The 18,218-nt window shown below is 39.0% G+C and overlaps 1 protein-coding gene across 1 annotated transcript in view; it reads right to left on the bottom strand.

The window, feature by feature from the left end:
* LOC131979879 (solute carrier family 22 member 23-like) overlaps positions 1-18,218 on the bottom strand; it is a 42,137-nt gene that overhangs the window by 9,917 nt on the left and 14,002 nt on the right. The window contains exons 4-5 of the mRNA XM_059343947.1: positions 7,225-7,393; positions 5,477-5,604 (exon numbers count right to left, since the gene is read on the bottom strand). Of these exons, the coding sequence (XP_059199930.1) occupies positions 5,477-5,604; positions 7,225-7,393 (297 nt within the window). The remainder of the gene's footprint in view (positions 1-5,476; positions 5,605-7,224; positions 7,394-18,218) is intronic.

Raw genomic sequence — 18,218 nt, forward strand, 5'->3', positions numbered from 1 at the left:
GTTAAAATACATTAAAAAAACTTTAAAGCAGTTTTTCTTAGTTTTACCCTTTGCGTAGTTACACATTGTAGGGCAGAATAGTCTCCCTACCTTTCTTCCTATGTTTTCCTGGACACTTGATCACTGCATAAATACATTATTGTTGTTTTTGGTCTTTCTAAGTAACAAAATATTTTTTATTATTGGTTTTATTGGTATTTTTCCCCAATTCTTTTCCCTCAATATCTTTATCTTATGGTTTATGTATTGTGACTGCTATGTAAATGAGGAAGAGATTTTATAAAATATTGTGTGTAAAATGTGATGATGATATACATTGGCAGACATTCATTTAAAAAAAAAAAAAAAAAAAAAAAGTTAAATCTGTAATATTTGGAGAAAATGTCCTTTTTTAAAACCTAAAATTATAATGAAATTACCCCTCTACATTTCTATCAATGATGGCAGTAACCGTAAGCATATGGCAACTGACTTCTAATTGTTAAAGCGCAATTTAAATAATATGTACATTACCACAAAAATATTTTACACATAGGAAAACAAGGGTCAAATATACCCTCTTAATTACTGTTTGCATATCAGCCAACATAGATGGATCTCAATATATGGGTAATAAGAAGATATCAGCCAATACTATCATATTTGATATATTTTTATCATATTTGTATTATATTATGCATCATATCAAATCAAGTTTTCAGATCAAAGAAGAGATCGACAGCACTCTGGGATCTCTAAAGAGTCAAACAAGGACACCCCTGATTCATTGCAACCACAGAAAATTCCACATGTATTTTTAATGAGCACGTTTCATCCCATGCGACTAGTCTCCTGCTGCTTTGAGACAGGTGACAACGCTCACAGAGGAACAGGAACAGTTTATGCGAGGGCAGCGGCCCTAACCCGCAGGTGATGTGCGACATGCTGGATGTTTTGGTATCGGAGTGCGGGTTGCCACAGAAACACACCTCTGCTTTGTGGTACTGCATGTTCATGTTGACTCAGGCATGTGACAGCATTCCACACCGCCGCCTCAAGGTTATCTCAGTCTGTAACACTCAGGCTTCCCGGTGAACCCCTGGCCAGGCTCCAAATCTCTGAGTAAGACTATCCCTACTGAGATTTAGGCATATCATTCTGCCCCCTCTCCAATGACGACTTAATCATCAGTTACACATGCATCTGTCATGTCTAAACGATTGAATGAGTTGCTCAACTTCTCTGTGGCAGTTAGTACATTCAGTGGCCAATAGTACTTAGTGCTGAGCAGTTAAAAGTGGGAAATATTACTGGAAGGGTTGGGGACAGCCAGTTACTATTAAAACAAGAGAGGATAAATTAATGTCTATGGCAATGTACTTTTCTCAATGCTGCATCAGCACACCGTCTCCGAGGTCTGAAAAAGTGCAGTCAATTTCACACTGAGTGGTTCCTCTTTGAGCCTTTTCCCAGCAGAGGCACTATTTTTTCTAAATGGATTGATAAATACAATGAGAAATGGCAGGACAAAAATGGAAAAAATATTTCACAGCAAACACTACTGTAAGCAAGCAATCTGCTATGAAATTTAAAGCAACATTATGCAGCTATTTTACTTCAAAATAACAGCTTTAAGCTTTAAGCTTGACTTCTAATAGGGAGAATGGTGCATCTGTTATTTCCACTCTGCGACTAAAATGCCTGTTTTGCACAACATAACTTGGTGAGTAGGTATGAACTGCCATAACAAACTAGATAATCTTTTATGAAGAAAATGTGCCCTATTTATTGTAATACTAACCACTAAAAACTGCTAACTGTAGCTGTGGTAGGCTAGCTCACTTAGCAGTGCTCGGAGCACTTGGGGAGTTGTGGTGTTTACACCACAAGCTCAGGAGCTTTGGACCACCGGGTTCACAATCATGCTTGAACCGGATACCAAACAATATCGGCTTCAGCGGCTTCTACAGATATCATAATCAAGACACCGAAAATAATAAACTAAGTAGAGACAACGAGAGCGTGACCGAAGTAAGAGGCTGTTGGAGAAGGTATATCTCTGACTGGCCTTTAGAGGGCTGTGTAAAATAAAAGACAGACACCAAGATGGCCTTCTAGTGGTTGGACTAGTGAGTAAAATGAATAGTAACTGTGTTAGCTGTCCATATTCAAGACTAGCCTGGGTATACCCATACTGCCATGCACGCTCGATTTCATTTCGAACTGCGAAAGGGTCTGGTGTCCATGGCCGATTCTTAGCCCTGTTTTAGGGATCCAATCACAGAACGGGGAGGGACGGTAAGACGATGACGCGTACTATTGGACAGGTGGATATGGAGTAAGACCGCTGTCAAAAAGATGTGTCCATGTTATAAGCATTCGTATTTGTAATGATAAACATTTGTGTGTAAATAAAAAAGTTGTACCCAAAATTCTGCTGTCACACACATGAGTCTGATAAATTATTAGGGTTAGGATTGTTTTTATGTGAGTATGAATCTAAAAGCTGTGAGTGCAAAGTCTTGTGAATACAACTCTAATTTCTACGACTACGAGTCTTCACTGTGAACACGAATTCAAGTTTGTGGGTACGAGTCGAAAAACTGTTGAAATTACGTCACAGGCAGGTCACAGGCAGGTCACAGGGGAAAGCAATCGAACCCCGAAAAATGCGCCGAAGGATGGCTGACAACATGGACACCGTCGGGGAAGCATCATCATCATCATCACCACAGGTAAAGTAAATAACACATCCAACATTTATTTATTTTTATTTAGTTGTTTATTTCATGAAATTGTACTGTTTTAAATAATATGAAGTTTATGGACGTTAAGACATTCTGCTTTAGCTTACAAGCTAACGACCGGAGAATCAACATACAGTACTCTATCCCACATAGGCTGGACAGACATAAAAAATAATTTTGTATTTTTAGCAAAATAATGTATGCCAATCATTAGCATGCAAGTTAATGCAACAAATATCAATTATTAAGTTATTAATTAATATTACTAGTCTGGACCCATGCAAACCATACTTGTGTGTCTGATCTCAGATATACAATAATAATTATAATAAAAAATAATAAATATATAATATAAAAAATAATATAATATAATAAAACAATAAAACAATAAATAATAATAAATAAATTCTGGATTGATAGTAAACTGCTGTCAGGACTCTGACTAATTCTATTGTTTGGTTACACAAGCAGTAACTGACATGTGATTAGCTTGTAAGCTAAAGCAGAATGTCTTAACGTCCACAAACTTCATATTATTTAAAACAGTACAATTTCATGAAATAAACAACTAAATAAAAATAAATAAATGTTGGATGTGTTATTTACTTTACCTGTGATGATGATGATGATGCTTCCCCGACGGTGTCCATGTTTTTTTTTTTTTGTTTGTTTTTTAAATAAACTTTATTAAGGCAGTTGGGTGGGGTGTAATACAAAAAAATACATCAGAACGTCGCCAGGGGGTTTCAATAAATCATAAAGAGGTTGTCATACAAAAATATTATAAAAATTACAAATATTCAGAGTTTTAGCAGCTTTCAAATTAGTAGAGTCTTTAATAGAATTAATATACTGCTTGGTTTCACTTTTTTTTTTTGTGTATCGAGATTTATGTATGTGATATTTTGCCAATAGTATAATTAGATTTATAATGTAATATTGATTTTTTTTTGTGTATGGGAAGTCAGTGAAACCAAACAGTATATTTTCAAAACAAAGGGACAAATTAGGTTCAATTGAAAAAAAAAAGGAAGTTACAAATATCTTTCCAGAACTTAGACGAAAAAGGGCAAGACCAAAATAAATGAAAAATACTTTCAGGGTGTCCTTCACAAAAAAAGCAATTCAAATCTAAATCTTTTTTAAAACGTTGAAGAAAAATTTTAGTGGGGTAGATTCTGTGAATTATTTTAAAAGAAATTTCTTTGATCTTATTGTTGACTATATATTTTGCTGGCAAATTCCAAATCTTCTCCCAATTAAGGTTATCAATACAATTATTCCAATAAGCAATGATGTAGGGGGTTGATACAACTTCTTTCTGAAACAGTGAACGTATTTTTCGGTTATTGTTGCGTGTAGAAGAGAAACAAATTTGGCCAATTTCATGTTTGGATGGATCAAGGGTCAAAACAGTCGGATTTTGTGTTAAAGTGCATCTAAATAACATAATTACACCTAGAGGGATAGCATTGATAACAATACGACGGTGTCCATGTTGTCAGCCATCCTTCGGCGCATTTTTCGGGGTTCGATTGCTTTCCCCTGTGACCTGCCTGTGACGTCATTTCAACAGTTTTTCGACTCGTACCCACAAACTTGAATTCGTGTTCACAGTGAAGACTCGTAGTCGTAGAAATTAGAGTTGTATTCACAAGACTTTGCACTCACAGCTTTTAGATTCATACTCACATAAAAACAATCCTAACCCTAATAATTTATCAGACTCATGCGTGTGACAGCAGAATTTTGGGTACAACTTTTTTATTTACACACAAATGTTTATCATTACAAATACGAATGCTTATAACATGGACACATCTTTTTGACAGCGGTCTTACTCCATAGATGGAAGCTTGTAGTTTTGTAGTTTTCTTACGGATCCAACATTGCTGCAGCAGACACAAAGCTCTCTTTGGATCTAGCTGTAAAAAGTGTTCTAGAGAAATTATAGAGCAGCCAGAGCCACAACATGCTGCAGAAAAACGTTGCAGAAGCAGAATTGAGCATTTTAGTCCCAAAGTAGATATGGGCTAGTCTGGCTATGTAAACATCAGTCGTCTTCTTGCTCGATGCTTCCTCGAATTTCTGTCGCTCAACATACGTCATCTGGTATAACTGACACGATTGGCTAAGAGCTACGCAGACGCTTATGATAGACATTAATAGCGCCCAATAAACGGCTCTGGAGGATTGTAAACCACGCCTCCTCTACGGAAAAATGAATAGGTAGTATCCAGACTATATCTCATTTGTGATATTGTCTGACGTTAGCCCGGCTAGTTCATGACCGTAGTGTAGAAGTGAATGGCAATCTGAAACTGTAGGGGCCCTAAATCGCAAAAAATACCAGTTAATCCGGAGTTAAAGTGTATCACTTGTGTCCATCTACCGTCAGTACACCTTCATGTCAGCTAATGTCCACCCACCCAGGCTATAATGAAATGAATGAACAATCTAGAGTGTCATAATGTAATGTTCAACACCCACTGCTGCCTCTGGAGTGGCCCGTTACTGTGGTAACCAGACAGGAAGCAGATATAACCATGTCAATCTGTTTTATTTAGGAAATTACAGCTAATCACTTACAGATACTACCACTCACCATGCTTTTTAGAAAGGAAAAAAGGAAGACTGTAGCAAATATATAAAGACACAAAGCAACCACATATAGTAATCACAATATTTAAATATAACAAGCAGCCTTTCAAATTCTGATTTATTCAAAAATTTGTAACTGTAGTTGTTACCTGGGAGGATATTTTCATGGTCGAGCTCCATGTTCACTCGATTTTTCTTTGCTATGTGTCCCATGATCCACTTGGAGCGGCAGTACTGCTGGGTGGCCAGCAGCCAACGCAGTGACTCAGGGAAGATCCTGTCGAAAAGACAGGGGATGTCCTCGTTAATAAGACATGAAAAATGAGTCAGAACGAAATGAATCCCCCTTTTTTCTCAAACCTTGTTTTTTCTCTGTTAACCAGTGTACCATTTCAACACATTTCAAATTGAATACAGGAAAGAAAACTGTAATGGTAAAATAAGGTTAGAAAATTTATCCTGAACACAAAATCCAGCTTTACAGGCAATAATTCACTCATATAGCATTTACAAGTGGCAGGGATGTTTTTACAGTGAGAACAACAAATAAACACATGACCACCAGCCATTGTTATCCCCAACCCTAGCTGCTTTCATTTATCATGCTCTATTATATGGTAGTTGTACTGCATCATGTGGCGCATGTTTTTTTCAGAGGTCATGTTTCTCCGCACAGATGTATGCTTATTTGGAGACGGTCAGCAAAAACAATGCAACATTTGCCTCAGCCGGTTGCTTTTCTCTGGAACAGATGTCTACGTGCGTAAAAGTGCAAGATTAACAATCTTGCACTGGTGTGGTTTTAAGTTGTTTTCCGAAATCAGCAAACTTTAGATCACCTGCAGTGCTGAACTTCTCAGCCCAATCAGCTGTATTTCTATATTTACGGAGTCAGCCCCTTTTTCAGTCATGGATCCAATTTGTGCCCATAAACGCTGTCTGGCTTAATCAAGGAAGTCAACATGGGTCGAGCTCGAGCTTCGCTGATGCATTTGTGTATCTCAGTGGTGTGTGGACGGCTCTATTACATGTGTAGAAAGAGGTTACAGTGTTGGCTGCTTCTTGCAGGTTGAGTTCACTATCCGAGATCCAGTAATATCTGTAGGAAATATCAGTTTCACAACCCGCTTCACGTCCTTGAGTTCTGTAAGTCTTTTTAAGCTACAAAGGCCATGATCACATGAAAGCAGACAGCAAACCCCTTCTATAGCTTACTCTATATGCACTCAATTATCAGGATAAAAGTGAATACCTTGCTGTATGCCAAAGGTCACCAATTCCTCCTCGTGGCATTGTGTAAACCCCCATCTAGCATCATATCACCAGTATTGGTTTTTGATCAGATGAGTGCTTTTGACTGTTAACGAGTTGAAACACTCTTTCTTCTTCAGGTACACCACTGAAGAAAGCCAAGGCCTTTCATACTCTGATAAAAATCTATATTCTTGGATTTTCTTCTGCTTGCTTTGTACGCATCAGCAGCGCTGTGGAGTATTGTGCATGGCGGTAGAATGAACGGAGGAGAATACATGAGTATTTATTCCTGGAGGTTTCGCAAAAGAGACTGCAGTCGCTTTAGGGGTCACTGCGAATGAGTTAACAAAAAGACATTATTTTTAACTCAGCTGGGGATTCACTGCTGAAAAATGTTCTTGGAGGGACTTTCTCCTTCTTTGTTTGAATCATGTAAATCTGCTTTGGCTTAACAAGGTTTATTTTTAGACTATTAAACCACCGGTTGCTTAGAATCTAACACATGTAGAATGTGATTGCAGATGGCACCACATATTTTAGTCTTATGGACAATATAAACTGAAAAACAACTTTTATACTCCAACAGAATGATAAAAGGCGTGTTGGTGCTAAAGTGCAGCAGATGCTCGGGCCTTCTCCTCACCAGATGTAGGACAGCATCAGCAGCAGGGGACAGATGATGACGGCTTGGAGTACCTGCCAGTCGCGACAGAGGTATGCCACCCCGGGCATCAGCAGCTGACCACCCAACACCACAAAACTGGCCACCATGGTCATGGAAAAACGCCATCCTGGCAGGCACAGCTCGATCCCTGGCAGAGAGAACAAAGAAAGAAAGAAAGAAAGAAAGAAAGTGTTAGGCTAAGACAAAGACACAAACTCACAAACTGGGAATGTACAGCAACAAGCCCAAATACCCCCTTTTCAAGAATTCTTGTCAATATGACACCAGCTTTTCAAGTTCAAACCCCATCATTTAATTACAACACAGAAAATAGGAGTTACTAGCAAGTCTTTTTATTCAGTAACTGGCACATGAAACTGTTGCATAGCTTATGACAAATGACTAAATTATATTTTAATTTACAGCTTTATTTGATAGTGGCAGTGAAAGACAGAGGGTAAGATGTGGAGAAAAGGGCTTTGAGCCAGATTCGAACCTGGACCCTCTGCTACAAGGACTAAGCCTTAGTATGCGCTCTACCGGTTATCCACCAGTACAGCCACATTGGGAAGATTTTAACAAACACAAACAAAAAATTTAACAAAAATATACACAACATACTTCAAATTACATATTCAAATTATGTGTTAGATTTCAGTTGGGCGCATCTATTTCTATGGATGAGATTGTGTTACAAATGTTTCCTAGTAACCTATTTAGACTCTACCAGCTGAGGCAATTGTTAAGTTTTAAGGGGGCAAGTAATTTACTAGTTTGCAACTTTTCACACAGACTTGGTAATGGATTCACAAATAGCTGGTGCAACCCAATCCAGGATTTGTCTAATACAGCATGGCATCTGAGTTGATGAATCATCTGTCAAGACACAACACCACGTCTGACCAGAATGGTGAAGGTAAGGCAGACAGGTCAGAACACGGATCTTAACAATGAGGATTATGCTAACGAAGAGCCGTTTACCGTCGTTTTGAGCCAACACAGAGTTAATTCCCAGGACATTGTAAATTAATGACTATTGTGTTAATACTGTGACGTTCAAAACAAAAAAACGCCTAATAAACTAGTTGACACTTGTTTAACTCAACTAGCATTAAAGCCAGGAAAATCCCAGCTAAAGGTGGGGTCAGTGATTCTGCAGAAAGGTTGTTGATATTTGAACTCAAACAATACGTCCCTCCCATCAGTGCATCGTGTTAGCATGTGCCACAATACCCGTCCTTCTCTCCCACTGCTGTTCTCATTATACAGCCATGGCCTTTCTCCTGTCCTATGCACAACATGAACAGATGTGTTGTGCGGTTTGGTCCGAGCCGCTGTGTTTGTTTCCCCATTTACAGAGTATGGTGTATGGTGTATGAACACCAGTTTTTTTCCCCAGCACACACAGAACTGACAGCAAGCGGACTGTGAGAAGATCTTTTTTTTAATTTGGCAAAAACTGTATTGAATTAGAATCACCTTTTAAAAAATAAATAAATTAAACATGTCAATTAGTGCTAAAACATTTAATTTAACTTCTCAAATGGGATGACTTGTTTATTTTCTATGTCCTATCATTAAAATAAAATTCAATTTTATGGATTTTGGACCATTGGTTGGACAAACAAAGAAACTGACCTTGTGCTTTGGGAAAACTTTTACACATTCCTGACACTGTGCAGACCACATCATTAGCTGACTAAATGAAAAATCATTAATACGTCTCAACAAATATTTTGGCTTTCTGAACAACAGTGCAGAACAAATGTGACATTAAAAAAGGCGATAAATCACCTTGTACAGTTGTTGTTCAGAGACAGTAGACAGACCAAGACAGTAGGCTGCTGTGAGAGTGAACTAACTAGAAAGAGGTTCCTTGTACTCAATCCTCCACTATCAGAATGGCACTGATTCATTCACCCAGCCATTAGCATGCACACCACACTGGCAGCCAGCAACCACAGACAGTGCAGCCCTTTAGTTACTGCAGTGTAGAGGATGGCTTCACATCAAACCAAAAGAACAGTGAACAGCACTGTAATGTCACTATTCTCGTAATGCTCGAATCTTTTGTCCTGCTTCATTCATTACTTTTTGTTATACTTCACATTTTTTCCCAAGAATGTGAACAGTCTCCAGATGGGCCTTTCAAGGTGACAGGGCCAGCATAATACAGTGGGTGTTGGCGGCCCCGCTTCATTCCAGTGGAAAAGACCGGAATTTCAATTAGGACTTGCCCCCTTCTGAGGACATGAATAATGCTCTCTGTTCACAGACACTATCGCAGCTGGAATGACAAAGCCAATGAGCTGAGAGCAGGGCGATGGGTGCAAGACCTGCTGGGTTTGAACCAACTAACCTCCAGACCCGTTCTCTGTGTATTGCTGGGAGAAAAGTGACGGTTCACTGGTTACGGACTGCATGGGATTTGAATTCTTCGGTTATGTATAAGACATCATGTGCACTGAACAGGCCACTGCATTGTGACCGGAAAAGTACATCCTGTGGTGAGCTATGGACAAGTGCTCACACGCACAGACAGACATATGACAGTGCAAACTATATCTGATGTAAAGATATTAAAATAAGTGTAAATATATATAGGCCTCTATATATATATATGAAATATGGCACATGTTGCTGCAGAATGAGGAGTTTGTGGAAAGGAAAGGAGGCCTGAGCTCCTTACTCCTGCTGACCCTAATCCTACACAACCCACTAGATCAGCATTCCCACAATGCACTGCTGCAGCCTGTGTTCTACTGACATAAATCTACCACTAACTTATCTGATGACACATGCAGGAAACTTACAAAAGCTGCTAACTGAGGATCTCGGGAGTGACAAAACAAGTGGGACATACAGGCTTTTAAAAATAGACTAATTTAAACACATTTGGACACACTCTGTACAAAGTGGAAATTACATCATCAATGATCAAGCCAATAGCCAATTAATAGCGATGATAATCCCCAAAGAAGCTTTGGCTGAGTTGCTGACTGGCAAAACAAGAATATGAATCACACTCTCTGGTGCACGCCACAGCAGCTCACTAGCCTTCTGTCAAGTACACAGCTCAGTCAAGGAGGCCCATTGTTTTACAAGAAAAAGAGATTGGTTGACCACTAAATGCACTCAGTGCAGCCACTCCCTGTACCCACAGGCTAATGTCACAACCTTTCACTGCTCACATGAGGTCCATATGGCCCAGTGCCATGATTTCACTGCCTATCCTGGCAACTCGATCTGTTAAGTATAACTTAATGATGAAGAGACTCTGCGGTAGTTATATATACTGAAAGATAACATGGGTTTCTTTGCTGTGATTCAATTTTATGGCACAATTATGACTTATTCTCATATCTGGTGCTGCCGGCCTTCTTGCAGGTGTCAATGGTGAAAAACAAAATGCAGCTTTATTGCAGTTGCCATCCTGCAGCTCTGTTCCCTCTTCTCCGTCCACATCTTTTATCTCTACTGCTTTGTACCGTCATGCCTCAGGGTCAATGGTTCCAGACCACAGATGGTATGGAAAGATGGACAATGACGCTCCTCTTCTTCTCACTGTATGAAAATGAAGCAATAAAGCCAGAGTCTGGGCAGTAGTGATCAGCTGGTCGAGATGCATGATTGAAGTCCTATTTATACACACCTGACCAATCGTGAGTCAATCACAGCTGTCAATCACGATGTTGCATTTTTATAGCATCAATAACTAACTAACCAAATTAATTAATGAACACTTGAAACAACATCAACATTACAATAACTATTTGCAAAAAGGCTTATTTGGCATGTCTTTTGATTTTTTTTCTTATCGTTTGACCCGTGATCCAGCCACTATCATGGTGGTGTTTATGAGCCATACTGGAGCCAGCCACCAAGCGTGACTGAGATGTTTCGCCTTCACTTTTAGAGAGCTGTCATGTCAGTTGTGGAGATGCAAAGCAGTGGCCAGGTGGTAAGTCAACCACACACACACCCTGATAGGTAAAGCTGCACTCAACCAGGGAAGGTCCCATCTAATGCAACAGGTAGGGAGAGGCACTAAGTTATTGGCTTGTTAGCTCTGAATCACTGCCCGAATCTGATTGGTTCAGCTATGAAAACGGGTCTAGTGTTGTGCTCTTTTACTGCCGTCCACCTATCAAAGCTTTGTCTGTGGAATAAAAAAAGGAGGGGGGGCATTATTTGCCTTAATAGGTAGCTACCTAGCCACACCCAATAAAAAAAGAGAACAGAAATTACCCATGGCTGTATAATTGGGTTGAGATCTGGTCACTGTAAAGGTGATTCACCTCATCATTATTTTCAGACTAACAACACCAAGCCCCTTCATGCCCAGTATTGAAGCATCTGCATTTTTTTCTACACAAACATATTCAGGCCTTTAATTCTTAGTAATGTAATATAATAATGTAATTATTGTGTAAGCTCACAGACCTGGTTCACTTTCATTCAAACCACACTGGGTAGGTGTGCCATGTCCGCTTTATCGATACATTGTGAAAGCTTCACACGTTCAAAGCTGTGGTCACAGTTGGAAATGCATGACGAGAACAAATTCAACTGAGGCAAAGCTGCTGATGAGTTTTTGGAGGGCTTCCTGTGAGTGACAGGCCAGTGCAGCATTGTCAGCAAACACCACTTCCCTGATTAGGACCCAATGAACCTTGGGCTGGATTTACTGCAGATCGAAGAGGTTTTTGTGTGAAGGCAAATTGCATCCTCAGTGGAACATAGTGACCACACATGAGAAGAAAGCAAACAGTGTGGGGGCGAGTGCATAGCCCTGTTTAACCTTCAGTTTACCAGAACAGCCTCTGAGAATAGGAAACATTTCTATTAATGTGCCTTTCATATTTTAACCCTCTGTACCCCACAACATTCCCATAGCCAGAAAACTGACAAAAACTGTCAGACTTTTTCTTTTTCTTTCACATTTCTAACAGTCCTTGAATGAGTCATGTGTGACTAACGCTTTCATCTGAAAAAATAACCATATCCAAGCTTATAATAATGAGTTGTTGTTTTTTTTAAATCAAGATCACATTATTCTACGTCTCATTTAAGAAGAGACTGAAGACCCAACTCTTTACTGAACACCTTCACACTTGATGACAATAATAAATGTCTCATTTACAATGTAGCCAATAAATAACCGTTTGCACAAACCAGATCCTGAAAAAAACAAAAACATTATGTTCTGCTCCTCAGCACAACTGCCAGCCCATGAATGACTCAGACCAAAAGTTCTGTAACAAAAACAGCAAACCTTTGAGTAAACAGCAGGCTGTTTAAACAGAGCAGAGAGGAGAGGACAAGAGAGGTTGCAAAAAAGTAAATAGTTCAATAAGTAAAGCACGTGGAGCCTCCATTTTACCCAAATATTATAAAAAATCATGGTAACCTGTTAAAAATATGCATAAATAGTTTTATACTATTTTTTTTCTTTTCTGTTTTTTGATGATTTTTGATATTGTATTTAAGTTAAACTGCAAAAAAAGACATTTTCTGTTTCCATTAAGGTTCAGGATTTATATATTGCAGTGAGAAATGAGGCCAAAGTGAGTAAAATGTGACAGGAGAAAAAAATGCCCTGAAGCTGCTTGGGGTTCAGAAAGTTAATAGAATATAATAAATAAGAAGCCATGGCAGAAAGCCAATCTGACTGATGGTGGATAACTGAGATGTTGAGTCCATATGGGTAAGAAAAATACTGCAATTTATTTACAATTACTCTGGCAAATAACTTCCAAAGAACGCCCCAAAGGGGGATTCCACAGTACTTTTTTCTTACTCTGTTTATATATGGGGTCATTGTGTTAGCACCCACATATCCCGAGGTCTCATTCTTTCCTCCAAGCACTGAAAAGGGCTATTGGCCAAGAATAAGGCCATACTCATTGATTAGTCCCTTATCTGGAGGTGCAAAGAATGCCAACTAGCCACAGGCCATCTCCTTTGATCTGTGAGTGCTGAAATTCTCAGCTATTAAACCATAAGTGAAACACTAGCAGGAGGGCATTTTCCTTTGAAATTTTTTTGTGTGTGAGAGTGTCTGTATGTCCTAACTACCCCATCATTTCACCCCTTCTTCCTCCCACACACAGAAAGATCAGCAAAAAAAACAAGCTATGAGCTCTGCGGGAGACCCAGAGTGACTGATAAACAGTACAGCTTGAGCATAATCTGCCACAAGTATAAGAGCCAAATTGTCCTAACACACAACATATTCATCAGCCTGACCAAAGAAGAACTTAAAGACCATGCATTTTACACACATCATAAGAAAGTGCAAAGGTTGCCCATGCTGGTTTTGACAATCACTGCTGGACTTCACTCAGGAATTTGCAACGTGAGATAACTTGAGGTTATGTCATGCAATGTCCCTCACAAACAAGAAAGGTTAAATATTAGATCATGACCACAAGGTCCCTCAGTCTGTCTTTAAAATAGGTAAGCAACCTCCTTAAAAGAAGACAGGGATTTAAAAAAAAAAAAAAACAGATGTAGGATGTACAGTGCTTGCTGTTTTAGGAGAGGAAGTCTGCTGTGCAACCCAAAATGCAAACTCTGCACAAAAGGGAACTTTAACCCTGCTTAGAGGAGGAAATACTGAGTGTGCACCTTAACCCATTTATCAGGAGGCTGCTGGAGCGGACTGTGTGAAAGGATGAGGACAGGTCAAGCTGTGTATCATGGAAAATGCCGTTCTTTGGGTAAAAAGAAGTTGCTGTCTGTACACAATGACATCTATGTCCCACCCTTCCTCTCTGTAAACTTCATCCTTTTCAGGCATTTCTTAACATTCACAATGAGTAAAAATAGTAAGGCAGCACAATATCTCTGCAGTGGTGTGAGGCGGACCTGGCTGCTGTCCTCAGGGAGGCATAGCCATATGATGGGAAATGAAAAGCTTCTATCTTCAGAGTCCAGATCTGGCACTCACTGCTCGGGCAGGGCCAGATTGAGCGATTTCCATTGATGCATTACACGCAAACAGTTTAAACACAGAGAAGAAGACAGGTAAAGAGAGGAAGGCAGGCAAACAAAGCATGCTGTCTGTCAGACTGTACCGACAAACAGGAAGTCTAACGTTGCCACAAAGGCAGCCATTTACACAGATAAATACACATCTGAGATTCCATCTTTCGGTGCTGCCCCTCGCGTCTCACCTGTGTGCAGAGAGATTAATGCATTTGGTAACAAAAGGGCAGCACAGAGGGGACAAAAACACCTCATCACAGGCAACACAGGAACAGTGAAGTAGACAAGACTGGTATGGTCTGGCCTGGCTTGGCTTGGCCTGGCTAACCTGACAAAACACAGCATAGCCTTGCAGCAGAGATAATACATCACAGGTCATCCTGTCTGAGTGGAGCATTACTTCACTGTCACAAGGAAGGAAACATGCACACACAGCTGGAAAGCACATGTGACCATGTAAACGATATCTCAGGGAGGACAGATCAGATGAGAGGAAACGAGTGTTGTCACACTACCAGTCGTTTGTTTTTGCATGCTGAATAGGATTCCTACATAAAAAGAGGAAATACTCTCAAATCCCCTTACTGTGCTCTATTTTTTAACGTTTTCACTGGCACGCAGCAGCTGATTATTGCTGTCTATGGCACATAAATCCTATTATCATCACATGCTTTGGTAACACTTTACAATAACCATCATTTATAAATGGTAAACAGATAGTTTAATATTGTTTAATCATCATTTAAAAACCGTATATAGGCCATTTATAAATGGTAAATATATAATTTATTAATGTTTAACTAACTAAATCATTTATAAATGGCTAATAGATGGTATATTCATGTAAGTTTATAGTTAATTTACCATTAACAAACAATTACATTATAATTAATAGTTTATTAATGGTTTTAGTGGCACTCATTTTAACATTTTAACACCATATTAAGTATGTTAATGAATTTGAAATGTTTCCTATACCTTTAAGAAATTGGCTGAATACGTTTAACGATTAAATATGTATAGCACTTTGTAAATGGTTTAGAATTGGTTTATAAATCATATATAAACATTACTTAGATGGTTATTGTAAAGTGTAACCCATGCTATAAATACCGCTTCATATGCGATCCGATCTATCTCTTCATGCTGCATACATACACATACTGTACTGTATGGTGCTCATTCAACCTCTGTATAGCAGAGCCCTCATTCCTGCATCTAGGGCTGTGCCGGAGGGGTTGCAAGCTCAGGGACAGTCTGTGTCGAGCTCAGTCGGATTTGTTCGGGAGCATCACATGAGCAGAGCAAAGCCAGCAGGCTGAAATGCATGTTATTGTCGCAGTAAATTATTAAAACTTTGAAGATTATGTCCTGACTGAACTCAAGAAATATCTAACTAACACAATTACAACAAGGGTAGTCAAATTGTAACTTTAAGACACTTATCAAAATCTTAAAAAACTTTTCATCATCATGTCATGCAGTATTTACTTCCCAGGCTCCTGTATTCATGTGTGCACTCGATCATTACTAACACTAGGACAGTTTATGTACAAAAGGATTGACAGCAAAAGCCACAATCAATACAGTCTGAGTGCCTGGGTGTGTCAGCAGTAATATTACCGTATTGACACAAATACGTGACTTTTTGTCTGAGAAATTACACTTGCTAAAGTGAGGTCATGTAACGGTCATGGATTAGATGTTTGGGCTGGAAAATTCCTTAATTTTAATTAAAATATTTTAGATTTTGGCTTCAAATTATTATGCAAACAAGCTTACTGTGCTGCATTTGGTTTAGCAATTTATTTCTCATTTTTCTACTTCTCATCTTATTCATTATTATTCTAATTTTCATATGGATTTTTAAAATGTGTTTGTCAGTGTGATTATTTAAAAACCATGAAAATCCACTGTTAAAGACACGTCGGATTTTAAAAGTTCAATAAATGCATGATGTTTCTAAGGTCAATGAGTAATTGTGTTAAATAATCGTGATCTTAACATTATGTATGAGAAATAATAATGGTGATTACGATCTTTGCAGAAATCAAGCAGCCCTACTAGACATAAATATGATACATTTACTACATTCACTCTTTGTTTCTCTCATGCTTGTTTGTCCATTTATCTCCCAGATATGACAAGATTACACAAGCTATTATTATTATTATTATTATTAATAACAAATCCAAGCCCGTTGAGACAATAAAAATAATGTATGCAGTGCATAATACGAGCTTGGTAAACAAGTCATTTTGGTGCAGGGAGTGGTTCCATAATTGGCGTTTTGTTTGCATAGCAACAGGTTACATTTTCCAAATTAATTTAATTTAGCACAGACACCATATTTTTTTTATGTTAAATTATCTAGAGGACTAGAAACCCAAACTGGAAGAAAAACAAAAGATACTGGGAAATATTCCCTTGAAGACTTGTATATACATATCACAAGAAAAAGGAATCAAACCTTCAAACAGTACACCATCCTTTAACAAAATCTAGTAAGAGACAACAATGACCATTTGTTCATATCATTAGAAGCAGGTTTTCCCTCTGTAGACCATCACACACAGAGCAGTATGTATGTCAAATGTTACCGACAGGGAAGTCATAAAGCACTTTATAATGCATGACCCGACACAGTGACTCAATCATGTGGTCTGTCTGTCGTATTTCTGCATCTCTCTGTCTGTATCTAACGCTCTGTTTGTGTACTGTATCTCAAGGCCTCTCACACACGACATGTATAGACTTGCCTCTTCTGATTCAGGCAGGGAAAGAGAGCAAGAACTCCACTTAAGATCAGTTTAGAGACATTTGCTCTTTACTGTAAGGCCATTATACAGACTTCTCAAAGTAAACATCCTGCCTCTTATTAACATTTAATAGGTGCTTTCGGGAAATTAAAGGTGTGAGATAGAAAACCATTAAGCTCATGTTCGCGCACATGCACACGCTTCAGCTGTCATTTTGTGGAGTGTTCCGCACTTCAACCCACAATTCTTTCACACAGTATGTGTGTTATAATGCTGCGTAACTCATATTTGGTGTGAAAAAATACTTTAGGGAAGCAATGTATGTCTAGAAAAGCATTTCATATTAAAGCTCTACACAGTCGACGTGGATGCACGATATAACCTGTGCAAACAAAAAAAGGGAGCTCTGGCCCAGTGCCCCAGAACACAATCACCTCGTCTTGAGCTGATTACAAAATTCTCTCACAAACACCGGGTGCAGCCAGCTAGCATGACTCAGCTAGGTAATATGCACTGTGTGTTTGTATTTGAGGGGGTATCAGGTGAGGAGCAGAGGTGGGGGTGGTGAGGGTGGTGTTTACTGTGAAAACACATTAGTGAGCAGCGCCATGATGCTGAGCTATAGGCACTATGAGCCCTGCCTGTCCTGCCTGGTGCTGTGATGCTACAAAGGCTAGCACACACTGATGGAGCACTGGGGTATAAATAGCAGCGCTGCATCGGATGACTTTCTATAGCTATAAGCTTTGCTATTCTGCTGTTATACTTTGGAGCCAACTCACTATAGATCAGTGTACTAGAATCATGCACTGGCCTTGTTCATACATGAATGTTAAAGGGGACCTATTTTTGGAACCGACTAGAGCATGTTCAATTTTGCACTTTAATGTTTAAAAGCCTGAATTGGTGATTTTCCATGCAGTCATTCCCCTAGTTGCAATGACCGGTGGTAGAGGGACACTAAGAGTAATAATGCGGAAGACCCGGAAATGCTGACCAATCAGAGCAGATTGGGCTTTTTCGGGCTTGGGTCTTAAAGAGACAGGCGCTACAATGGAGTGTCTTAGACAGACGGTTTATAGAGCTGTAGTAGCAATGGGCAATATGACAAATTTGTGTTTTTGCACATTAATGCATGTAAAAATGTTCTTGTACGAGCCCAAAATACAAATTTAACCCTGAAAATTAGCAAAACAGGTCCCCTTTAATATGCAGAAAAACTCT

The sequence above is a fragment of the Centropristis striata genome, chromosome 11 (assembly GCF_030273125.1).
Source record: "Centropristis striata isolate RG_2023a ecotype Rhode Island chromosome 11, C.striata_1.0, whole genome shotgun sequence".
Classification (NCBI taxonomy): Eukaryota; Metazoa; Chordata; class Actinopteri; order Perciformes; family Serranidae; genus Centropristis; species Centropristis striata.